At 35.2% G+C, this 26099-nt stretch overlaps 2 protein-coding genes across 2 annotated transcripts in view; one reads left to right on the forward strand and one right to left on the reverse strand.

Annotated features, from left to right (window-relative positions):
* On the forward strand, window positions 1-23713 carry LOC110043701 (tubby-related protein 3-like). Its single transcript, XM_089297900.1, has 15 exons — window positions 1-176; window positions 321-350; window positions 2292-2358; window positions 3472-3517; window positions 10031-10117; window positions 10457-10563; window positions 12560-12754; window positions 13306-13400; window positions 13545-13659; window positions 15742-15854; window positions 17180-17294; window positions 17795-17893; window positions 18097-18184; window positions 18729-18812; window positions 20004-23713. Exons 1-15 carry the CDS (start codon window positions 151-153, stop codon window positions 20135-20137), a joined length of 1401 nt encoding a protein of 466 aa, XP_089154026.1. The 5' UTR covers window positions 1-150; the 3' UTR covers window positions 20138-23713.
* The window catches only part of LOC110043628 (ADP-ribose glycohydrolase OARD1-like), a 6807-nt gene continuing 3328 nt past the window's right edge, over window positions 22621-26099 (reverse strand). Inside the window, exon 5 of the mRNA XM_020749105.2 lies at window positions 22621-25202. Coding sequence (XP_020604764.2) covers window positions 24987-25202 — 216 coding nt within the window. The 3' untranslated portion in view covers window positions 22621-24986. The remainder of the gene's footprint in view (window positions 25203-26099) is intronic.

The following is a 26099-nucleotide window of genomic DNA, read 5'->3' on the forward strand; positions in this document are numbered from 1 at the left end:
AACCAATAACAAGGGCGGCTGGCAAACTGAGAAGATCCGCTGTTTGAACATAGTTATTAGAATTCACTCTGTTTTTATGCCTTTTCGTGAGCGTAACATTCAAAACATCATCGAATTTTTCAAGCAGTAAAAACGTGGATACTCTTCATCATGTCTTCTAGCTTTGGTCATAACAGGTAAGTTCAAAATAAGGTGGTTTTGCTTGTGGTTTTGGTGTAATGTGCTAGCTTTACAGCAACTTAGCAGCCCTTGGCAACGTATGGCGTTTTACATCAATTGGCAATGACTAAGAAGTTTTTGCTATTACCTGTCATCCACAGCGCTTGGACCATGGGCGGACCTCCTGGAAGGTAAGCACTGCTTTCATTTTCTCGAAATATTCATACACAAGTGTCTGAAATGAATTTTTCGAACGTTATTTGGTAAAAGGAGTTCTAAGTGAACTCGTATCTTAACTCACTTAGTCAATCGGCGGAACATTGTAATATTGGAAGTTCGAAGATTGATGCTCTAGTATTTATTTGTTGGTGTATTGATTTTTCGTTCTATTAAATTCTCCAAAATGTGAAGCCTTTTTATGGTTAGATGTGTTGTTAGTACCACTGTGTAGCAAATCGTCTTTGTGAATGGAAAACCTTCGACTAAGCTTGCTAACCCCTCGATACAAGGAAACACCGAATGGTGGTTTAATGTCAGGTGTTTTTTGCTTGTTCAGTGAAACGTCTGTATTTAAACTTTCGCTCCTCAGGTAATTCAGCCATTAATTGCAGTACAAAACCGTCTTTTTCGTTTGAAGCAAAAATAATTTTCGTCTAAAATTCTAACAAATTGTTTTTACTCGCCAGAGCTGATAGGAAGGTCCTCTTCAACATGAATTCTTTGAAGGCAAAATTTCACCGTGTGCGTTAAGTTTAACTGGATCAGCTTACCCCATTTGATTTTGCAAAGCGTTAAAACGGTTGTTTCCAGCCTATTGTTAAGAAATTATTTTATGTAAACCTATGCTTTCCCATATACTATTTAATAAGCTTACCGTGTACCTAACATAACTTTGATCATGAGTCATTTTGACCAAACGTTACAAAATTGGGCAACAACAACAGTGTAGGAATCCTCATGTATTAAGCTCAAATTCGACTCATTGATGGCCAAGATGGAAAAGCATAGATACATGTAGTAGGTGATTGTTATTAGGTGGTTTCTTGAAAAGAATGTACCCTTGGCCTACAAATTAAATCTGCTTCAGAGTTGAAATTTTTGCAATGTGCAATAAGATCCACTGCGATCGAGACAGGTGAGTTTTCAGTGTATTATTTGGATCTTGAAATATCCAGCGCACATGAAATGACTATGATTTAATGCTTCAAAGAACGATCTACATGAAAAAGTGCTGTACGTGTTGCATTTAATCTAAAATATTTTGGGTCTGCATATGATGAATGTGCAACTTCCGTGTTTGAAATTGAAGTAACAATTTTTCAAGAACTTCGAAGAGTGCGGTGCACGTTTATTCTGCTGTTCCACTTGAAGGACAAAAATAACTTGAACATCCTACATACATGTATTGCTGCTTCTTGGTAAACATTTTGTTTATTGAGAAACACATTTACATGTACCACCAGAGAATAACAGTAAGATTTTTTTGCTCATCATTGTTTGTAATATCTGTTGGTGATATGTGATGTTGCCAGACTAATCACAAGGATGTCTTGTTTAGGCCAAGGTAGACATGGTCATGTTTCTATTTTTGGCTAGAGTAGTTTGATGGTGAATACTCTACTTTTACTGATTCCACTCTTGATGTTAACACCTCTCTCCAGAATTTCATAATGCAAAGAATATTTGGCAAGTTTATCAGCAGATTTTTTTAAAACACTTTTCATTATCCTTACACATAGATGTAGATCCAATGTTCCAACCAAACATCAAATATTTCCAGGCAGATTTCATTACTATTTCAGTTGTGTCATAGGGTTGAAATCCTAAGATCCCAAGTGCCAAGAGTAACAGTAACTTACAATCATTGTCGTCAACAAAACTCTGTGGAAATATTTTGTGTTAAAATTTCCATAAAAATGTTTGTGTGTGCACTAGTTTATTCCAAACTCAGAGAATGGAGGAGACTCTCCAGCACTGGTGCGTATAATTATAATAGGTTTCTTTTGCATGGAGAACCCTTGAGAATTGTAGGAAAACAGTAATATATTTTATTTCAGTTAAATTACATGTACTTATAAATTTGTTATATTACTGTACAGTAAATTCAAGTGTTGTTGATACTCTGTTTACAGTGTTTATGAAGATGACGCTCATTCAGTCAATCCAAACAGCATTCGTGAAAGGAAATTACAACAGCAGGTAGAAATGTTTACTTGTAGTTTTTAAAATGCTACCTATATTGTATAATGGTAACCTATTATGTACATTATGAGCTTTAACATAAGAACACTGTGTCCATTGTTCCTGTGCATCTTAACTCTACATGTGACTCATACTGCAGTGTCACACTGCGTCATGCAGTGAGCACACATGTTAATGAAGAAATGTAAACAAGTAAATGGCTTGGAACCGATTGCATTAAATTCTCCACCTGTAGTTTACTCTCTTAAATGGCCAAGGATGTCCACTTTTCTTTTCATAGATAAGTTCCTTTACTGATTCTCTCCATTTTAACAAAAAATAAAAACAAACAAAATCTGATTACCAGAAGTTTGGAGTTTTTTTACTCTTTCTTTTCACATGCATTATCAAAATTTTCTGTTAATTTGAGTGTGACTTGCAATGATCCTTCTGTAGAGCTACATCTACCAATTTTTTGCCGAGATAAACACATTCAACCTTACCTAGACATCTTCATTCTTCTTATTTTGTGGTTGTGTTACATGACTGAAGCTTCTACATGTAGATTTCTAGTACAGTTATCAAAACGATTTACCTCCTCTCCAAAACAAGTAAGCGACCCCCAATTTTTTTTTTATGTTTGAAATTTTGAGAAAGTCTCAATGAATTTATTATGTAGTTCAAGTCAGACACATATGGGTACTACAACTGCAACAAATACAAATTTCTTAAACTCACTGATATATTGAGTATTGGATTGAAGTAAGTGAAAGACTGAGCTGATCAGAACAGTTTCCATTTGCTAGTTGTGCATGCATGACTGTGCATTTATATTGTGGGAATGTGGTTCCAACTTCAGTATCATTTGGCAAGGCATGCTTTGTAGGTAGTGTGGTGACGTAATGGTTGGCGTGCTGGGCTCAGGAGCGAGTGGTCCAGGTTTGAGCCCTGGTCAGGGTTAGTGCATTGCCTTCCTGAGGTAACATTTTATTCTCACAGTGCCTCTCTCCACAAATTAAAAAAAAATACATAATTGTTAAGAAGTAACTAAAGCTGTAATTTATCCCAATCTATTTTTCCATTACGTATACTTCTTTACCAAACTATTGGCTCTTTATAATTATTTTTCAGAGAGAAATTATGAGAAAGAAACATGAAATGAAGCGAGCCCAACCAGGTGGGTTTGAATGTGACTGGTGTCAATTTTCATCCTTGTACACCTTGTGAAATGTTTGTATTTACTAGGTCACTAGTCCAAGAGTGGCTTGTTCGATTGTGATAGTGGCCACTCCACAGTTCTGTAATGGTTTCTCTGCCTGTGGAATTTTGATGGTTCAATTTTGATTCTTTTTTAGAGTTGACAAATTTTTTAAGAAACTTAAGATACTGATTCGAAAAAAGTTGTTGGACTTAATTCCTACACATAATACAGCGTATTAATACCATAGTCTAGCGATACATGTATATGCATTGTCAGGATATACATACTTTTAAGTATACAGTACTTTACACTGTAGCAAAGACATCTAATAGAAATTGACTCATGAACAGGAAATTTTAAAATGTTTTATTTGACATGTGCACCTGCAGGTGTTTGACTGTGCGACAAAACTGACAGATAACACCTGGAGTGGGTGGGAAGTATGATAACTTCAATTGAAACCAAAGGCTTTTATCTCTTTGCACAGTTTTGTGATGCAAATACTGTCATTCACTAGCAAAATTCCAATGGAAAACAACTTCTTAGTGTACATGTGCAGCCAAAGTTCTTATAAGATAAACAGGGATTTAGATACATGTAATAACCAGAAAAAATACCTGGCTGTCAACGTCATTTTCATGGCTGAAAAACAATTTTTGATTTTTAAAAATATATAGAACTCTCAGTAAACATTATTTCTTTTTCTGGCCATTTATTCGTGTACTTCAATAATTTACCATCTTACATCTTACTTGATGTAATAAAATTGTAAACACTCCATTTCAAAAGGTCAAAAAAGCTCATTGGTCAGTGGTGTTTGGCAAAGACATTTTTTAAAATCTGTCAAAACTAGTTCACCAAGCTCTGGGAGACCAACAGAGAACTCTGAAGAAAGCTTGATTAGTACAACAACACATGAAAGAAAATTTGTGTGAGATTGTCTTCATCTGCTGCAGAACACTTTACACTGAAACTTTTGAAAAGTGTTCTCGTTTACCACAACTATTGTACACTGTACTGGAAAGCTATGAGATACATGTACTACTTGCACAAGTGCATGCATTATTGTATAGAATGATGGGCATTCAAATATTGTTAATTTAGTGACTTGGTGTAATGACTTCAGTATCCTTCCCAGTCATACATGTACATGTAATTGTATTTATTATCACCATTGGTTAATACAAAAACACCCAGATCTAGCTAAGTGGGCATCAAACTTGGCAAAACTGGTCATTGAAAATTCGTTGTGAGATCATCAGGGGTTTCATTAAGGGCCGGGCACCAGGCAAATTGACCGGCTGTGAGGATGATTTTGCTTGGCTGGTTTGACCATCTAGCAGAAAGTTTTTCTTACAAAGGAGTTCAGTTCTAATATACAGTAGTTTTGCTCATGTGTGAAAACCAGTTGCCCTCCTGCTGAGAACATTAATGAAACCCCTGGATCATGTTTCACTCATGCAGAGGTACACGTAGCTAGAGCACATGAATCAATTTTTGGCCAAGTGCAGTCTTCTAGGCTGCATATTGTTAAAATGAATCTTGCCAAAAATAAATTCAACCGGTTTTTGATAATTCAGCTGCAAATAGTCCTGATTAGACAATTGCAAATTCATACAGGAAATATTTCCCTTTTCTGGATTTGCACTATTTACATGCACAGATTGAAGGAGATGTTTACTTTTTGAGTGTCTGATAGTGTCGATAATTTGCCTGTGGATTAATATTGCAAAATCTTGAAAGAGGAGTAGGAACTGTTATACAGTACATGTAATTATTAGAGTAATGAGGAAAAGATAGGTTTGAATTTTGGGTGTCCCACTACTGTATGTACTGTACTGTTTATTTATATACGTATGTACTGTATGTACTGTACTGTTTATTTATATATTTATAATTATAATCTTGTAAATTCTTTTAGTTGTTTACAGTAGTAGAAATAAACTGTTCTTGTTCTTGTTCTTGTTCTTGAATCATGGTGGTTTCCAATAAACTGTCTTGAAAAAGAAGGTAGAATTAACATTTGGTGATGTTAAGTTATTGAATGCAGTTTGGTAGCATCTGGTTGATTGAGGATTCCTTTTCTGCAAAATTCATATACTTTCATCCTGTCAAAGTGTGAGTTTCATAAAGAGAGCCAAATTACTTTCCTAGCTTGTAAAAATTTTCTCTTGAGCTGTGAACAAAATTTTATTTACATACACAAGCCAAACATGATCTGGTCTTACTTGTGGATAATGTGTGTTTGCTGACTTTAATCTTCAATGTCATGTTTGATACCCAATTTGATTTTTTTTTGGTTTTGTTTTTTTTCTTTGCAGTATGTTGTTAATGCTCAGATGCATGCTTCTGAAGATAATTATATGTTGGCAACTATGAAATATTATATACTTAAAATACCGGTTTCCCTTACCGACAGTCATGTATGGAAAAAAGAGTCCGCTACATGCAGGTCCCATTATCTTAACTTGAAGTAAGATTGATTATTAATACAAAATGGAAAATGATAAGCAGTGGAAAGTCACCAAATTAAAGTGCACTGCTGTGACAGATTTTCCAGACAAATACAACAATGATAACATCATTATTTTTTGAATTAAAATTTACATTCGGGTGAATATTAGAGATTGGTTTGATGCAATTTAATATTATTGATTGCACCTGATTGAATCTTTTTGGTGGAAGAAAATGGTGCAATGTATTTGGACCAATCAGATGTATTAACTTCGAAAACCATACAAGAGCTTATTAGCATTTTCCTATCTGTTCTTGCTCCTTCGACTGGACCTATTAAAGACCTTTTAAGTTCCTTTGTTTTTGTGATGCTCTTTTTCCTTTTGGTTATTTTTCCTAATTTGAATTCCTGTCTTTGTTCAGAAGACTAGTACAGGTGTTCTTTTAAGCTACTAAACAGAAAGCTACAAGACTGCAGTTTTTCATCTTCTCTTTGGTGCAGTATTCTGGCACAATCTCGTGGCTGAAAAAACATAGTTCACATTCATCAATCTATGTGAGTGTATTATTTTGTGACTTGTCTATCAATGCGTACATGCAAGTTAAGTTTAAATATCCTAGCTGGGATGTTTGTGTATACTTTTATGGCCATATGTTATGCTTAATTTATTGTGATCTGGGTGTATCCTTGCCAACTGATAAATTTTCAGTACTGGTCTTGTAGAGTTTGCTTTTTCATTTGGCATTTTTTTATTATTAAAAGGTGCATGATTGGGCATGATAAATATGTCTACCTTGTGACAATTGGCTTAAAGCAATAAATTAGAATATTTGAAAAAAACAAAAACATCTGCCTTATAACATACATGTATTCGATGGTTTTGGCTTAAAAATTGCCTCTTCATAGCATACATGTAAGATACATGCGTGTGTTAACTATATTTGTTGGACATTAGACTTGAACAACATGATTACAGAGCGGGCAGAAGGAATACTTTATTATAACATCGTGTTGGTACAAACATAATTTTCAGAGTATTAAATCCTGGAGTGTGGAGCTGCCATGTGGTGCCTTTCATTGAATACCGCATGGAACCTTTACAGTACAGTGTAAATGTAGTAAAAGTTAAATACATGTTCTACATGTACTATCAATATCATTAGCTTTCACATAACATTGGCTTACTTTAGGTATCACATCTTGATTGTTACCTTATTGGGAAATAAAAAAAGATTGATGTAAAAATTACCTTTTGACAGTTCTGACAGACATTCATCCCAGACATTGTACATTTCATTTGGTGCTTTCTTTCCTTGCTGAATCAATATGAAGATACATGTATGCATACATGTATGTGTACATGTAGATCTACAGACTGAGATTGATTTTTTTGTTTTGTTTCTAGCAAAATAAGTGAAAACAACCACTTTGTAGGTTTAACAGTTAAGATTTTTGAAATTTTGCTCTAACTTTAAGATTAGCTGTTGTTGGAAATACTAGAATTGAAAAAAGTTTATGCCTCCATATTTGAATAAAGTGTCATCTCATTTTAGTTTTTATGATGACATCAGATGCAATGCAATATATTTGTTTGGTAGATTTCAAATTAAGAAATAGAGGGAAACATTTGATATTAGCATATTCTATTTTGTATTTTGAAACAGAGAAGATTAGGCCAAACTGAAGTAATTTTCTATCTTTCATACCTGATAGAACACCGAAATAAATTTTACTGTTGTTTTTTTGATGGTCAAAATTTTGTTCGTTTTTTAGCCTTGAAACTCTTGGTAGTGTCAATTTGTTTGGTGAAAATTTTCAAAAATAAATGATTGTGTAAACATATGGAAATTAGCTGCAAATGGTACTATTTCAATGGGGTTGGCTGACTGTCAGTATCCAAAATTGAAATTTTTGGAATTCAAAATATCAAAACGTAGTCTTCAAAAGACCAGCTGCCAGCATTCAAGACTTCCATGTCCATCAGTTGTGCAGTACCCACGGATTGAATGTTTCAATTGTGAGAGAAGTAAAGTTTGGAGCTCTCTGTATACACACCTGTTTTTCACTGACAATACAAAATGCAAAATGATGTAAACAGAGGAGTCTACTTTCAGGCGATAGAATATATGATGACTGCTTGTCACTTTCCCCTTAGAATGTCCTTGCTAAATTAAAATTCTCAGATTGTCTCTAGAGCCATCAAACACAATTTGTACATAGAAAGTTCTTGTGAGGAAAAAATACTTTTGCTGTCAAAAGCTACTTGTACTGTGATTATTATTCATTCACATAAAACAGACTAGAGGGAAACATTTGATATTAGCATATTCTATTTTGTATTTTGAAACAGAGAAGATTAGGCCAAACTGAAGTAATAGCATAGAAGGTTGCCTCGTAGCTTAATTACTGGAAACCCAAATTAGCCACACTTGTTTTCATGTTGAAAATTACTTAATAGTTTCTTCCAATTCAGATAATGAGTTGCTTGTTTCAGAAATGCAAGAAAAACTGGATGTACCATGTTTTCTCAGTTACATGCCAGGTCCTGAATAAACACCAGGTCCCCCAGGTAGATTTGTAAATAAAACCCTCAAGGATTTCACTTATTTGAGGTATAATCAACACAAGGTATAATTATAAGATATTTAGCTCTCAAAAATAATAATGAATAAAAACGCTAATAAACTCCAGTCTTGAATAGATGGCAGATCATTGCAGCTAAGTTTGAAATAATGCCTTCGGAAAATGTGATTCCTTTATCACCTAGCCTTCGTTTTTCTTGCTTTTCCTGTCTGAGCTGGGTAATCAACCGTGGAGGTATTTTTGAACTGTGTATGCAAATATCTTCCCCATGTGCAGGAATGTTGCTATAATGCTGAAGCTAAACCCCTGCACTAGCAAATACACCACTTGCCAATGTAAACTTGAAGAATATCAAGCAATCATGTTGAATGAACAGGCCACAAGGTGGCCTACACAGTGAAATTGGTGGTAACGAACCGGTCCCCACTGAATGCAGTGCATGGGTAGTTGGTTAAAAAATTGAGACTGAATGTTTTAATGGTTTTCTCAAAAACGTGTCTTTCTCTTGAGAACCCTGCATGCTACAAATATTTTGAATTATTGAAAAAAATTTAAAAGGTAACAGAAGAAATCAGAATAATGAAGTTACATGTACATAATTTGTATCATTCAACAAGGATAATTATTTCTCTCTCTGTTAAACTATTATTTAACTCGGATAGTGTTGAAGTGCCTATGAAGTTAATTTTTTTTTTTTGCTTTTATCTGTCGCTTGTTATGTCTACTTTTCAAAACTGCTTAAAGCGAATAATGTTACAAAGAGAAAAATTCAACTTTTTGCCGCCCAAAGTGAGCTCAGTATAGCAAAACAGTGGGTCCGGAGCCTGGCAACGAGTTTACAAGCGATGATGTAGGAAATTGTTGTGGCAATTTGTTTACCTCACTTTGCCTCTGTAGCTACGTGAATTGCCATAGGAGATTTCTTCAAAGTTCGCCATTTTTTCTGCAAGTAAAATGTCAGATTTTGATGGATATCTGTCCTCTAGTGAAAGTTCCAACGTACAAGAGTCGGAAAGTAGCGACGAAGTCATCTGAACAATTTCCTATGTCATGGCATTGTAATACATTTGTTTTGGCCTCGCGCAAAATGGACCCACTTTTGGTTGTCAAATTCGAACTTTGAACAGCAAAAAGTCAAATTTTTCTCTCTTTAACATTATTTGCTTTTGGCAATTTTGAAAAGTAGACATAACAAGCGACAGAGAAATGAAAAAAAAAATTTCACTTCATAGGCACTTTAACATGTAAGCACTTGTATGTGGCTATTGTTGGGGGCCAAACAGGCACAGGAATGAGAAACTGTGTTTGGTCACCTTAATATGAAACAAAGAAAAATAAAAATGTAGCTACCTGTAGTTAGAAAAGGTTCAATCCAAGAAAAATAAATGCAAATCACAGTATATTTACATTGATTATTATTGACATATGTACTGTATGCAATTTTGTTAAAGGAATGGTTCAAGCCAATGATGTAGCTCGCCCAATGTCTCGTCATTCAGAGAGGACACCTTTGGTGCTTGGTGGAACACAACTACATGGTAGGGAAATTTGTATTTGTCATGAAAGTAACATTTGTAGTATGCTTTTAATGTCTTGATGTTAAAGTAGACAATATCTTAAAGACACTTAAATTTAGAGTTGATCTCTGATGTGGTTCAGTTATTTAGCTGTTAGCAAAACACTTTTAAGACAGACACTTTTCCAAAGTGGACAACAACATATTAACAGTAAAATATTACATTTCAATTTGTTCTAAACAAATTTACATACATGTACATAATGATATGGGTAAGTGAATTCACTACAAGATACAGGTATGTTTGAGGAAGTAAATGTTGTAGTGTTCACAAGCACAAGCTTAACTTTTTTGGTTTTAGGTATAGATGGCCCTGTAGCAAGTTATGCCACCCCACCAGAGCCTTCTGTGGGCGGCCTATTGGTTAATGTTGGATCAGAAGAAGAAGAACCGCAGCCACGGACAAAAGTGAGTGATATGACATACTAGTGGTGGTGGTAAAATCTTTCATTATCTTAAGTTGGACTTGGAACACTAGCAGTTCATATTACAGTCCTGGCAAATTTCACTGCGCAGACTAAAGCTGAGCGAGATCATGCAATGGGTTAAATTTCTTTGACCGCTGGTGTGGCTGATCATGTGATCACCCGGGGGGCAAAATGTATACTTCAGCATTAACTCCTTGCTTTTAATGTTATTAAGATATTACTATTTTCAGAGTGAAATAATGACTTTTTCTGTGTGATACTAACATTTTTAGGGTCTTTGGGGAGATTAAAATTAATATTCCCATTGCTGAACTAAAATTTCCTCTGGTGACCAAGACAAATAATATTGACAAAATTATATTACTTTGCAAAATTCCAGTGGCAGAGAAATGGTTGTTACATTTTGTGCAACAGTAAGTAACAACAGGGCAATATGTCAAGAACAGCTAGTGAAATGTGTAGCTTAACTACAAACTTGGCCATTATACTGTGGGTCCAATTTTAAATTTTTGTGTGATTTTTCAAGTGTTTTGTCAGTATGAGAATGAAAATTAAATGTCTAAAGTTCCACAAATAAGCTGGTCTACTTCCTGTTGCTGTAAGACATGCAACTCTTTACAAGTACAGTCAACTCTCTCCTAGGGAATACAGGTCTCTATGAGACCGACACTTTGACAAGACAGACTTCTGAGTTTCAAACCTTTTCATGTTGCAATTATACTGCAAGGTTCGCATGTCGCTGTAAGAATTTCGTTGGGAAAGCCACTGATAGTATCACAAATGTTTATTAAAGTTCATAATGTATAAAATTAACATCAATTATGCATTCTAGCTAGTAATTCGGTTGCCAAAATATTCTATCCTTGGATTATAATCAACCAAATTAAATAGTGTATTAACAAAGTACGATATGGAAACTAAGGGAGAAAAGTTTAAATCTGCAAAGGCTATGTTTCACTTTGCCTTGTACATTGTACAAGTCGTTGTCTAATTTAAACACTGCCAATGCGGTTTTTCATTTTGCTTTTCTATTTGTTGCTTGTGTAATTTGATAGATGCAGTCTCATCATTGGTCTTCATTTCAGCTCCTCATGTTGCAGTTTCAGAGCTGTGTTGCATGTTAGAATTTACCCTAACAAAGCCTCCTTAGTTGGAGCTGACTGTATCATCCACATGATGGTTTAACAATCAACCTCCTGATTGTGCAAATTAGTTGCTTGCTTTTCACACATAATGTCCACATAAAAACTCTCTTTAACTTAGGTTTAGGCCTTTTCTTGTGGTTTTGCAATGCAAGCATTTTTATAATCATCACGGAAATTAAATACCCCCACTGCTGTGAGCATGTCTGTGCAAGGCAAGGGAAAATTAATTAAGAACATAACTTAAATTTTTTCTTGGGATTCTGATGGTAGTGAAATGTTTTGACTTGAGCCCAAAAATAATCACTTGGTATACTAGTTCAAGCTAAATAGCCACTTAAACTTCACTGCTTGGCTTTAAGTGTCCCTGGCTCCACTGTGCCAATGTGGTTATTCTTTTGTTGACATTTTGGAAGCATTTTCATTGAAAACAAATAAAAACTAGAAAATTATGAACAATAATTATGCTAACTACAATTCAAGATGTTATGTCAACCTGCTACTTCTGGCTTTAAACACCCAACTGTTTGTATGACTATCTTGTGCTTCCCATTGAGAGTGACAATGTATTTCTGAGGAGAATAACTGCTCAAGCCTACACTGTAAGCTTGACCTTTAGCTTTTGGCCAGCACAGATGGAATGTTTTATTAATAATTAGTGATATGTATTTGTTTCCCATGGAATAATGTAGTAGACAGTGTACATGTACTTTGAACAATTGTAGTTTGAACCATTGACCTCTGATGGGGCATGTAAACTTGTCTGAAAAATGCCCAAAATGTTATGTCACCCTTTTCATTTACCCATTTTCTGTTTTCAATGTTGCCTTTTAGCAAACAACAGATACAGAGCGCAAGTTAGCAGCAATGGGTATTTCATCTAGTGCAGATTATGCAGGGATTAAGGATGATTTTGATGAACCAGAGTTATCATCACAAGTCATAGCACCAGCAAGAGCAAGAACACCATCTCCCAACCTACAGTCTGGGCCTCCACCCTCATATGATTCTGCTACAAAGTCTAAAAAGGTGCTAGTGGTATTATTTTAGAAGGTTTTTTAATTCATTGAAATTTGTAGGTTGATGTTAAACTGACATAATAATGTGTGGAAAGTAAGACTCTCAGACTGAAATTGTTACAAATATCCCAAATATGAAGAAATTGAGACTAAAAGTTTTTTAGTAGAACTTTTTAAACCTAGCTCAGTTATGTTTGAACTACACTTCTCAAACTCATTAATAATTCATTAAGTTTAAACAAAGGAAATCATGACTGTGACAGTGTTTGGATATCTGATCAAAGTTAGCATTAGATTTTTATGATTTTAATTCTCTATTTTCCCCTTAGTTTTAGTTTTGATTGAGAAGATAGAACAAACACTCAAGACAGTGTTTGACCACATTTCCAAACACCTGGAAGTTCATCAAAAATACTCTGCTACACATTGTATTTTCAACTTCTTCTTGGTGTTTGGAAATGTGGTCAAACACTGTCTTTCGTGTTTGATATATTACATGATGTGTAAAATAAAATCACTGCTAATACAGTGTGGTAATTCTTTTTTCTACTTGCTTGGCAGCCACCACCTAGCAACAGAGAATCCCCACCAAATACAGGTACTGCAACTCCTGGCACAGCTGTTGAAATCGATGATCTTGAAAAATTTGTATTTAGGTAAGTAGCTAAATGCAATTACAGGATATCTAGTGAGCTATGTCAGTGTTATTGTTTAAAGCCACTTTGATCCAGTTTTCTTTCTTGCAATGCAGTAAGGTGTTATGGTCGCTATTTCTGACAATTAGTTTTCTTGCTTGATAGACCTGCCCCACAAGGAACTGCAGTTAAATGTAGAATAACCAGAGACAAAAAAGGAATGGATAGAGGAATGTATCCTACATATTTCCTACACATGGAGAAAGATGATGGGAAGAAGGTAATTTATTGATCAAAAAGCAGAGCTTGCTGTTGTGACCGCAGGGTTGCCAGTGCAACCAATTTTTTTTTCACTGGCGACGAACATTTTATGCTTTTCACCAAAATACTTTTGCTGGCAAATAAATCTGAAAAATTAGGGGCCAGCTGACCCCAAGGTTTTTTTCCTGAAAGTTGAGCCCTGAATAGGTAGCATTCATGAAACAAATTGGATGAGCTCAACCTCAAGATTGCCTTTTCTTTTTTGAAGCAAATCTGACTAGTTTATGTGACTTCTTAAAGCAATAATAATAATAATAATAATAATAATAATAATAATAATAATAATAATAATAATAATAATAATAATAAAACACTTTAATAGCTGACACAATTACTGGTAACCCAGTAGTTTACATTGTGGGCTATATATATATAAAAATATATTTAGTTAAAAAATGTTAAAATATTGAAGAAGTTGAAATATAATACAGCATGCACATAAAATGAATTCGGATATATTACAAGACATTTTCAAAACGTTCTAGAGACGGTAAAATGTTCACGGTCTGAATTACTTTGTAAAAAGCTGTTCACTAAAAGTTTCTTAAAGTTTCTTTCATGTGTGATAGTTTTAAATTTGTCGTCTAGACAGTTCCACAGGTAAGTGGCACTTGCATGAAATGTTTGTAGGCCTGCGTTGGAGCGACATTTTGGCACCGCCAGATGATCATGAAAAGAAGCTCAAGTATTATAAGAATGGGTGTTTTTAACATAGGTTCCATAACTTGTAAAATAATGTGGACACTCCCCATTCACAATTTTAAACATCATGCACAATTTCTTCATGTGTATTACATCATCAATTGGCATCCACTGTAGTTTCTTGAACAGTTAAACCGAGTTATCGTGGAAATTAGCGTCTAATATTAACCTACTACAGCGTTTCTGCACCTAAGTATTTTCAGCAGTTGATTGTTAGGGGCGTTACCCCAAACCAAACAGCAATATTCAAAGACAGGCTTGATAAGCACATTAAATAACAATTTTCTGCAGTGGAGATTAAGGTAGCCTTTCACTCTTTTAAGTAGATGAATTCTAGAGTTCAGCTTCCTAATTAAATATTCAATGTGGTTGTGCCAGCTAATGTGCTTGTCGATCTTGACGCCTAAGAGTTTTTCGTCCTTGGCTTCTTCTATGCGGTTGCCATTCAAGTGAAGATCTAAGGTTGGGTTGTTAGCATGTTCCAACTTCTTTCGTGTAGCTATGAGCAGGTGTTTCGTCTTCTTTGTGTTAGGTACCACTTTGTTTAACTTCAACCAACTGCTAGCGTTGTTTAGGCTGTCTTGCAAATTGTTTTGGATATGATCAAAGTGTTGCAAACTTAGAAATAGGTTTTAATTGTTGCCTTCTCGAATCAAACTCCTGCTTGATGCTGATTGCAGCAAAAGGTCTCTAGAAAATAAAAACAGTTGTAATTAGATACAGTGTCTTCCAGGTACCAAATCGACAAGTCTGCATCGATGTCCTTTATTAAAATGTCTGGTCATTCTAGCGCCAACAGCACTAATTGGGGACTCAGATGAAATACAATATTATTAAAATTAATTCCAAAAATTAAAACTTAAAAACTTAAAGATTCATACCTTACAGCATTTTTCTTAAAACTGCCTAAAATACATAGGTATTTAAAATGTGTTTCTCATACAGTGAGAACTAAGTTGAACATAATTTACAATCTCTCCCACATCTCTCTAACACAGCTGACATATCCCTTTTGCATATCATGATTGTAAAAGCTGACAAAGATTTGATGGCATAAGAGGTCTGTTAATCCTCTACGGTAACTTTAAGCCCTGTGTTGCCTGAAAATAGGCTTCACCTCAAATCTAAAGAATTGAGCTACCTGTTTACAAGTTTTTTTTTTTGGTTTGTTATGAAATATCAATTGGGATGATACTGGTTTTGGTTCAGAGACACTCATTCAAAGGGTGGATTTGTAAATCCATGAATCATAATGTCGTAGTTACAATCTTGTTGTACATGTACCTTTGATCAAACTAAACACGGTATTGGTGCATCACTGGTATTTTACTTTGATTAGATATTTCTCCTGGCTGGACGTAAGAGAAAAAAGAGCAAAACCTCAAACTATCTAATAAGTACAGATGCAACTGACTTGTCAAGAGGTGGTGAGAGTTTTATTGGAAAATTAAGGTACGTGTTATTGATTTTAATGTTATTAATTTTGGTACATGTTGCATTACCAGACATTAATAGTGGTTTTCCTTTGGCTGAGCAGCAAAAGTGGGAAACGCTTCTCTCACACACTTCTGGGTTCTGTTGTGCATAGGGTTTTAGCTCACATGGCTTGGTCCAAGGGTATATGAGAGTTTCCTTTTCTTGGCCACGTTTTTGGGGTTTTACCACTGGAGTCAATATATATTTTAAGTTTTTTGAAGATGTGACATGCACCCTTCTGGTGTTTCACGAGTCACAGTTTTTTGAAGCTGTAATATACTTCAGTTCGCTAGTTTTCTTTGGTCCTGGTTTCCTTCGGCCACTTTTGGCACTTTTGTATTATGAGTTTGGTGGTTTATTGTTTGTGATATAAAGGTCTAGCTTTATGGTTTGTCTTTTGGCTTGGCATGGCCCTCAGCTCATTGTGAGAATTGATTTTAGTTGCTCTCTGATATACTGGGAATATAACTGAGAATGAACAGAACTGTGCATTCACTTTTCTAGATACAGTGAAAGCCCTTGTAAGCACACTCCCTTGGGATGCGAAAAAGGCGTCTGTAACTAGAGCTGGCAGCTAATGAGAGTAGTTCTTGTAAGTGGCCACTAGATTTGTAAGGGAAAGATGGCCACCTTCAGGAGCTTGCCCAGTTTACAGTAAATATTTGGAATCCAAAAGTACCACCAAGTTGTTATTATTATTATTATTATTATTTTTGGTTTACTGCCTGATCTGGATGTTGGTGATAAAAGAACAAGTGATTATTGCAGCCAGCATTAACATTCCCCTTAACAGTCTCATTGTAACAAAAAGCAGTGATACAGTTTACAGATCTTGTGTATCTTTCAAAGTCAGGCCCAATTCCTTTCAAGTGTCTGTTTACGGGAGCTTAAAAACAAAGGAAAGGTCTAGATTGTACATGTAAGCCCTCAAATTGTCTGCTTACAAGAATGTCCGCTTACGGGAATGAGTAAATACAGAGTTTGTATGGGATTTTAAACTGGGTTTTGTGAAGGTGGTCGTTAGTAGAGCTGTCCGCTTATGACAGTATCCGTTGAGAAAGCTTCCACTGTAAGTGTGGCCTGCTAGTCTGGCCTGCCTAGACTAGCATAGCTATTTGTGGGTCAGTCCAACTGTTAAGTGTAGATTTTATTAAGAAATAAAATGATGATGATAATTACAAATGATTTTTAATGGAACTACATGAAATACGGTGTATCTTTCATTGCTCAGAACACTTGTAGGTGCATGTACTTTCAACTTAACTGTACTGAATTGATTCAATTTTTTTTTCTTCTCTCAGATCCAACTTAGTAGGAACAAGGTTTACTGTGTTCAACAATGGTGTTAATCCCAAAAAAGGTGGTGTTATGTCTGATGGTTCAAATATTAGAGAAGAAGTAGCAGCTATTATTTATGTAAGTACATGTATAAACCATCAAACCTGGTAGGATACAAATTTTAAAGGCGAAAAAACTACCCAAGGGTTTGTACAGGCAGTTTTTCAATTTTTGCAAATTTATGTCTTCTACCCCTGTGAAAAAAAAAAAAAAAACTGGTCAGATACATGTAGATTTCCCTGAAAAAAGAGCTCCAACTAAAGTAAAATATTTGTTACAATGGCCAGTCTGCCAAATTTTACGTAATTTCACTGACAGAAACACAAGAAAATTCACTGTCAGTTTTGCTCTGCATGCTCATGTTGACATCATAAAATACTGAAAAACATCTGATGTTTTCCTTTGAGCGTGCACTGATTTCTTAAACTTTCATCCTAAGCACAGGAGCGAGCACAAAACTATAGGGAGCCACTTTAAGTGGGACCTTTTTTTTAAAAAAATTACCAGCAGACGATGGCTAGGCAGATGTTTGTTTTTATACACTTGATGTAAATACAAGATTTTCTTCCCTTTTACAGGATACAAATGTACTTGGGTTCAAAGGGCCTCGCAGAATGACAGTTATTCTTCCAGGAATGGGGCTTGATCAACAGAGGATACCCATGCGACCCCTCACGGTGTGTTAATTTGATCTTTTTAATCTGCAATTTTGTAATCATTGCTCAAGGCATTATTTTGTTGAGAGGGCATACATGTAAACAGGGACTTTTAAAAAGTGCAGAAAGGTGAGAGTGGCAAGAATCAAAGATCACCCACTCACTGGGTATATGCATTCTCAATTTTCCATGGTTATGTTTTATTTAATGCATTTTTGCTATAGGACGGTGATGGGTTATTGGAAAGATACAAGAACAAGAGGATGGAGAATCTTTTGGAACTTCATAACAAAACTCCAGTGTGGAATGATGGTATGTCTGACTTAATTCATTGCGTGCTTTAAAAGAAATGCTGGGTTATAACTATTACACTATACATGTTGGTAAATTAATCCTCAAGTTTAGTTTTTTTAAAGATTACATGTAAGTGCATTATTGTTAATTGTTAAAGAGGAATTGTGAGAAGTGTTGAGTTGTGAAAAGCATTAATAAATATACAGCTTACATTCCCAAAACTTTTCATGACTGCTGTACTTAGCTTGCAAAATTCAAAGAAAAAATAATACAATTGTGACTCACAATTAGAAGAGTTAGCCAAGGCAATTCACATGTACATGTAATAGAAACAGCAAACCAACTCTGGTCAGAAGAGATTGCTTTAAACAATTAAATTATGTTCACATACATGTTTTAGGGACTGTTACATTGAACAAGTACACAAAACAAACTTTTACTGGGGTAATTGTAAAATGTTAACCCTGTAATAAAAATTGACCGAAGAAAATTATATTGACAGTGTAAATTAAATTAAGGAGACAACTGAATCATTTTCAATTTTTTTTTTTAACCTGGGCAGATACACAATCATATGTTTTAAACTTTCATGGAAGAGTGACACAAGCTTCAGTTAAAAATTTTCAGATTGTAATGGATGCTGATGGTGAGTGACTTAATTCAAAGTTAGTACTAGTTCAGATTTGTACATGTATTATGATTTTAATTTATTGCAGGGCCATTCCTGTCTTTAACAGTTGCCCAACACTCATGCACCAAACACATGCATCAAGCAGTAACTGAAGAGTAGCTAGTTAACCCCTAAGTACTGTACATTGCTTGCTTAAAACATGTATTTCATTGACATTCCTGTACTGTGCACATACCTGTCATAAACAGAACTAGAGAAGCCTCCTTTACGGAAATGATCAAACAAGTAAAGCAAGTACATGCATAAAAGAACTGATTATCTGTCAACTGTTTTTGAAATTTATGATCCAAGTAGTCTGCAGGACAGCCTGCTTTGTGGGCAGAGAACCGAGCACAGTGCACCAGCAGGAAATCAGAGCATGAGAAAATAGCTATTTTTTGTTGATCCTTTTTTGTGCTCTGGACTCACCCTTTGCACTTGCATTTCATGCTTCATGTATTGCATTTCTAAACCACATGTTTGGCAGGCTGTGATCAATCTGAGTCACTTAATTTCTAAGAATGAAGCTAGTATAGTCAGATCTAGAATTCTACTAGTATACTAATGCAAACACTGCAATCTGATTGGCTGAGCTACTTGTACACTATCAGCCATAAGAGTGCAGTGGCTGTCAGTCGTCTACGAAATTGTGACTTTCTTTTGTATTCCCAAAGTTTTGGAGAAACATTAAGATGCAAATGAATAATAAAATTCCTGAGAAGACTAAAACAAGGACATTTACAGTTTCTTGACTTTAAAAACTTGAAATTATTGAAAAATGGGTGCACACGCGTAGAAAACCGCAAATTCCCAATGACAGTTCAGTCTGTGCGATTTTTTTAAAGTGTAAAGTTTAATAATACTTTGAAAAATAATTGGAAACCTTTATTTGCATTCATTTCAGTTAGATTTCTACTAAAACAATTAGATTATTCGCTCTCGATTTCTATGAGGTGATAGTTGATTCGGCCTTCGGCCTCATTAACTATCACCTAAAGGAAATCTCGAACTCATAATCTAACTGTTAAATAGTACTGTGAGTTGTAATCGTTCATGGATTAACAAGCCATGCAATTTCTGTTCAGTACTGCATCTTGCATGAAGCTACAGGGTGGTGTATTAGTTCTGTTGGCTTTCCCACCAAGAAAATTCTTTTCTCTTGTTTAGTGGATTACATCATCATGCAGTTTGGTCGGGTGGCTGAAGATGTGTTCACTATGGATTACAATTACCCTATGTGTGCTCTTCAAGCTTTCGCTGTGGCTCTGAGCAGTTTTGATGGCAAGCTGGCTTGTGAATAGTTTCAACTGAATATGACAGAGGGTTGGCAAATATAGGAAATAATCTCTAAACAGTGTTAAATTTTGTAAGAATTTAAAACAAGAAGCATTCATTTGGCTTCATTTTATTTAATGTAGATTACTAATACTTGGTACATGTATTCTTAAAATAATGTGCAAACAAGTTTTGAGTCTTGTTCACCCCTGTTGACTAATATCACTTTGGAGGTGGAAGTTTAAGTTCTGCAACAATGTATGACAGAGCCAGAATTATTTGAACCCTGCCAAAGAAGTTCCATTAATGCTAATTAATTTCAAAATTTGCCCTGTATTTGTCTGATTGTTGCCAGTGACAGTCCATGTTTGTTGGAAATTGACCACAGATACATGTATGTCACATTACTTGAGTTTTAAAGCTGTCACAGCTACATTTAGGTCATGTTAGATGGAGTCATGAAACAGAGACCTTTAATTCTGTAAGTAGAAAGTCATTGTGTTGTGATAGAGTTGTTGCAAGCTGTTGGAATTTATTTATTTGATATTTTATTCTACAATTTAAAAAATGTACCAAAGCTCATAATTTTCAACCTGAATATTGAAAGATACTGATTGAAAGTTTAAATGATAAATTTAAACAGTTTGTAATTAATCAATGACTTTTGGGTAAATGTAAAGAATTTTGTTAGTAATAGTAATTGGACTGAGTGGAGTTCAATTCGGGGAGTAATCACACATGCCAAGAAAGCGGACGAGTGCTTGAAATTACTAGCACAGTTACTCCCTGAATTGTACAAAACGAAGTCCAATAATATTACTTATTAATTGTATCAATAACAAAATTTTGAAAACGAAAAAAACGTTTTTTGAGAACTTCTTTTGAGCAAAAAAGTGAGTAGTGCCTCCCATAACTCTCGCAAATATTAAAAAGAAAGTGTAGGTAATTGACGTACCAATGTTGAAGGTATCTATCGACAACTTGTTGAAATTAGATACCTGTAATTGGACACCCACGTGATCATGCACCAATTACATGTCAAACAGGCATGCAGAGAACCAATCATGATCAAAAATTCTGTTATAGATATGATTATAGTTGAAACAGGTCCAGTGTTCCCCCTAGAGTGAAGTTCATTATTTTTCTCAAACTTCAAATCATCACAATTGAATTGAGACTTGATCCCAGACTTGCAGTTGGTTTGGTTTTTGGGCTCTATGTCCCAGGCATTTTGATACTTTGAAATGATATCAAATCCACTTGTCAACACTGTTAGAAGATCAAGATGTGTTAACTTAGAAGTTTGAGCTGAATGAATCCAATAATGTTCTTCATCACTTCATTCTTGGGTGGAGTGGGTTTTTGAAGGTTTTACTGTATAGAGACCACCACCAGAGGAATATGGAAGAAATAGTTATGTTAGAATATCCATATATTGAGGCAAAGAGTAATTTATGCGTTTAGTGTTGATAGATCCTGGTTGACTTACATGTACCTCTAATCCATACCTGTATCCACCCTATCAGATTAACAGAGCTCTATTACTATACATGTCTAGTTAAACCAAGCTCACAAACGGCAACCTGTACAATGAGCCTTCACTGAGCATTGATAATGAACATTGATAAGTTAAGGTACATGTACCGTAAATCAAGGGAAATCAATGAACGATTTGGCACTAACTACAGGTTGTGTTGTGACTTGGTGTTTCTTGACCAGTGGGATAAAAGTTGCAAATTGGTTCCTCTGTGCCTAGTTGTTTTTTGACTGTAATTTTCAATTCACAGCGATAACTTAAGACAACAAACTGAAAACCTTAAAGAATTAACTTACCTTTGTTTATTTTCGTTTTTCAATCGTGGATGTTGTCATTCAAATCAGCAGTGCCTCTAAATCTAATGTTAAATTCTAACATTTCCTTTATTTGGACACTCCTCTGATATGGTGCTACTCTCAAACCTAAAATCATAGGGCACATTAAAATAATGCAGTAACCGAGGCATCTTTCATCATTCATGGTTCTTGGTAATTTAAGACTAGTTTCAATATTTGCTTTTCGGAAAATACAAGTAGATTAAACTGAACATCAGATTTCAGAAATTATATATTGTCCTCTTTGTTCTGATCTAAATGCTTATGCCAATATTGTTTCATTTAATTCCTGACACTCCAGCAAGCCAAAAAGATCTTTCAACTTTTTTTAAAGCTAGTTTTATATATGGTCTCTGGGTGGCAATAAGAGTTACAGTTGAACCCTGCCATTTCGAACCAGCAGGGGAAACGAAAAATCTTTCGAAATAGCGGGAGGTTGAAATAACTGATAGTAAATGACTGTAGGGGGAATCCATGGCAAACTGTTTTGAGCTCAAAATTATGGAGAAATCAAAATAACGGAGTTCGAATAAGTAGGTTCCAACTGTACTTATAATTAATTGCAATTATTTCTTACAGCTAACTAATGCATTGAACATTACAACTTTGAAATTTTTAATACTCCTAGACAAACATGTCAAAGAACTATTGATTTATTAACAACAACTTTAAATGACATTCACAGAATTACATTTTGCAATTTGAATGTATGTTATTATGCTTTTATTATGCATTATGCATCATTAATGATAAGTTATTCTCACTAACAATTCTGCATATTGCTTTCAATGCAAGTTGTGTACATAATTCACATAAATCTCATTAGGAGTCAGTTAAGACTAGTAGAGGTTATAACTATTTGTATCATGCCACTGTCTAGTATTCTGCAAATGTCCTGTTTCACTCTCTTATTTATGGCACCCTCCAAACCCCAGGGCTTTTTATTTGTGCAATAAGGGAAATTATTATACATTGAATTTGCTATCTCTTTTTGGATTGGCCGAAAGTGTATAGAGAATTTTCTAAATCAGCGCCTGTGACATCATCTAGCTGCAGATTACATTAATCATGTCAAGGACACTTAAGGTCACAGGTAATCATGTTTGCATGCTTTGTGTTGGTTGCTGTCAGTTAAGAAGCAAAAACATGACTTCTATTTTTCTTTTCATTCAATTAATATATAATAAAACAATTATTAGATGTGGTTTTTGTGATATCCAGAATAATCAAAGTCTCGGTAAGGGTTATTAGCCTTGGCCTTTGGCTGATAACCCCTATGTGGACCATGATTATTCTGGACATCACAAAAACCTCATCCAGTAATTGTTTAGTATCCATTGACCTGCTCAAACAAAATGCAAACATATACTAAACAATGACAGTATTTTAATGTTAATATGTGTAATTTTGTTCAACTGATGATGTATAGTAATCCATAAACAACCAATAAACAAAAAGCCCTGTGGGTTGCAGGACTATACCATAGAAAAGGATTCCTGGCTCATTCAAATTATTAGTCAAGATCACTCCCAATGTTATACAATTTGTTCGTACGAACTAGCTAGCTCACCCAGTTTAATAGTTATGATATTGTTGACTCATATCTTCCAAAAGGAAAAAAAAAAAACTGTATTCAAAGTACTGGTACATGTATTATGTTGCAGCTGTTATTGCTTTGGGAGAATAATATTAAAATAAATGCAGATTTGTGATAAATCTTAATCAACCAACATCTGTGTTTGATCTAGTCCTTATTGAACCTGACATCAGCAGACATTAGGGACCTTATGCATAAATTATGTAAATGTATATTATATGATGGTGACAAAGAGGATGATGCCTTTTGGAAAAAGTACTGGTATTGATTTTTACTTCAGTATCTCACAGACATCCACTATGATGTATTGAATTCAGTGTGCCAGTTGGTAAAAACATGCCCCATTCTCTTTCAAATAGGAATACTAAAAATTCTAGCTATTGTGCTTCATGTTCTCTCAAAAATTGGTTATTTGATGTTGTGGATTTGTAAAGGATGGCTACAAAACGTACAAAGGCGCATATACGCACATGTAGATCCAGTATTCTGCTCATTAAGCCCCGGGAGAGCTCCCATATGAGAAGGACAGGAGTGCTCGTCGGAAATTTTGAAAAGAACATCCAAGAGGTACCACAGTCCTGTTTTGTGGGTGTAGCTTGAAATTTTTTCTCACCCCTTAAGAGGTACCAAATCTAAAGCAACACATTATCTCCTGTCACATTTTATTTCGGCTCAATACCCTTAAAAGGTACTGCAGAAGGTCCTGCTGTGGAGCTTTGGAGGCTGAACACACTAAGAGACATCAAAACCGCTCTAACCCCTAAAAGGTCCAATGAGAACTCCCGTCCTTTTTAAATGTGAGTGCCCCCAGGCATTAAGCCTTTTCTTTGGCAACATTGTCGTTCCTGTTGCCATCATGCTTGGTATAAGGTTCCTGTTGCAGAAGCAGCAACACACCAGTCTGTTTTTCAAAAGAGAACTGTAGTTTTTTACCCCACCCCTAGGGTTTACTCTGATAAAACAGATGGGGTTGTGTGTTAGATATTTTGAAAAGATCACCAACAAGGAGCCATTTCAAAAAGATGGAGGTCATTAGCAATCATTTCTAAATGCCAAATGTTAAAGAGCACTGACAATACTTCAAAGGAAAACTGAGGCAGAAGAAAAAAATTGCCATTTTGAATTACCAACAAAACAAAGTTTTGTTGAGATTAATATTAATTTATATATCAATTAGACAAGGGAATACAAGGATAGTCAGGCAGCTGTCTGAACCATTTCATTGCATTAAAAGTAATATTACAGACGTTTGATGTTTGTACTGTACTACATGAATATAAACAGTTTTTCTCCAAGATGTACAATGTATTCCAAAACAAACAGCAATACTTATATACACATCTGTTCAATCTCACACTCTAAATGAACTTGCATAATAATTATTATGATACTGTCTTCTCTATCTGCTACAATGTGTATACAGTCAATTTTATGTCTGTATCTTGAAACACTTGAATTATGGTATTTCTGACTTTTGGCCATTGCAAGCCATCTAAGCCACAACCGATCCTTGGCATTGATATACTTGTTATACCATGACTAACACAGTGATCTCTCATTGCTGTCAGGGATGACTGTAAACTGTTGTATGTTGGTTTATGAAAGTATTTTTCCTTGGTGACCTTAAAATTAATGATGAAGAGAAAGAAATGTCACTCCAAGAGCTGAGCCTAATAGGGAGGAAATGGCAGGAGAGGAGTAAATGATTGCCATTTCTAAGGGGCCACTTGAGGAGGAAAATTTTGTGGGAGGCACGGTGGGCTCAGGGTTAGTGCCCTCGACTCCAGAGCAAGCAGTCTGGGTTCAAGCTTTGGCCAGGGACATTGTGTTGTGTTCTTGGGCAAGACACTTTACTCTCACAGTGCCTCTCTCCACCCAGATGTATAAATGGGTACCAGTGAATTAACAGGTACTAGCATCCCATCCATGGGGGAGTAGGAATACTCCTAGTCACTTCATGCTACTGAAACCAGGATAAGCTCTGGCCTGATGAGCCACTTGGCTCATATGCAGACTCTACTTGAGGAGAAAAACAAGATTGGGTGAACTGGAGTTTCATGCACAGAGGGAAGTGATGAACTGTTCAAAAGTATTGAAAAATTAATACGCAAATGCACAGGTCACCACCACAAGAAAAGCTGATTCGAAACAGTGATTAGAGGTTCTGCCATTCCAAGTGTTAGCCCTTTGCTGGAAATGGAGGGTTGGTAGATAGGTTGTGATAGGTCAATTTAGCTAGCTGTACTCTCCTGTACGGCCAGCTAAAATATAAAGTTGGTTTTGTTGCCAAACTGTTTTGTATTTATTGCCAAGTGCTCTTAACTTTTATAGCAAGTGAAAGTTTAAAACTTTCCTATACTCTAAATTGTGTAATAAAGCATGCTAATGACTTAAAAACAATTTCAAACTGACTTGTTTTGCTTTCGAGGTGCATCAGGAATTTGAAGCCTTTCCCAGTTCGCGTGAATAGAAATCGTTTCTGAACCCATCAGGCACACGGTAGAGATATGATAAATATC

The sequence above is a fragment of the Orbicella faveolata genome, unplaced genomic scaffold (genome assembly GCF_042242905.1).
Source record: "Orbicella faveolata isolate gen_17 unplaced genomic scaffold, um_ofav_v1 contig_1, whole genome shotgun sequence".
Lineage (NCBI taxonomy): Eukaryota > Metazoa > Cnidaria > Anthozoa > Scleractinia > Merulinidae > Orbicella > Orbicella faveolata.

What these genes read in the sequence shown, in the direction of transcription:
- LOC110043701 (XM_089297900.1), top strand. Translation starts at nt 151, where the DNA reads ATGTCTTCTAGCTTTGGTCATAACAG. An exon ending in CTTGAAAAATTTGTATTTAG is followed by an intron (nt 13,401 to 13,544) that starts GTAAGTAGCTAA and finishes CTTGCTTGATAG; the next exon opens with ACCTGCCCCACAAGGAACTG. An exon ending in GATTGTAATGGATGCTGATG is followed by an intron (nt 18,813 to 20,003) that starts GTGAGTGACTTA and finishes TCTCTTGTTTAG; the next exon opens with TGGATTACATCATCATGCAG.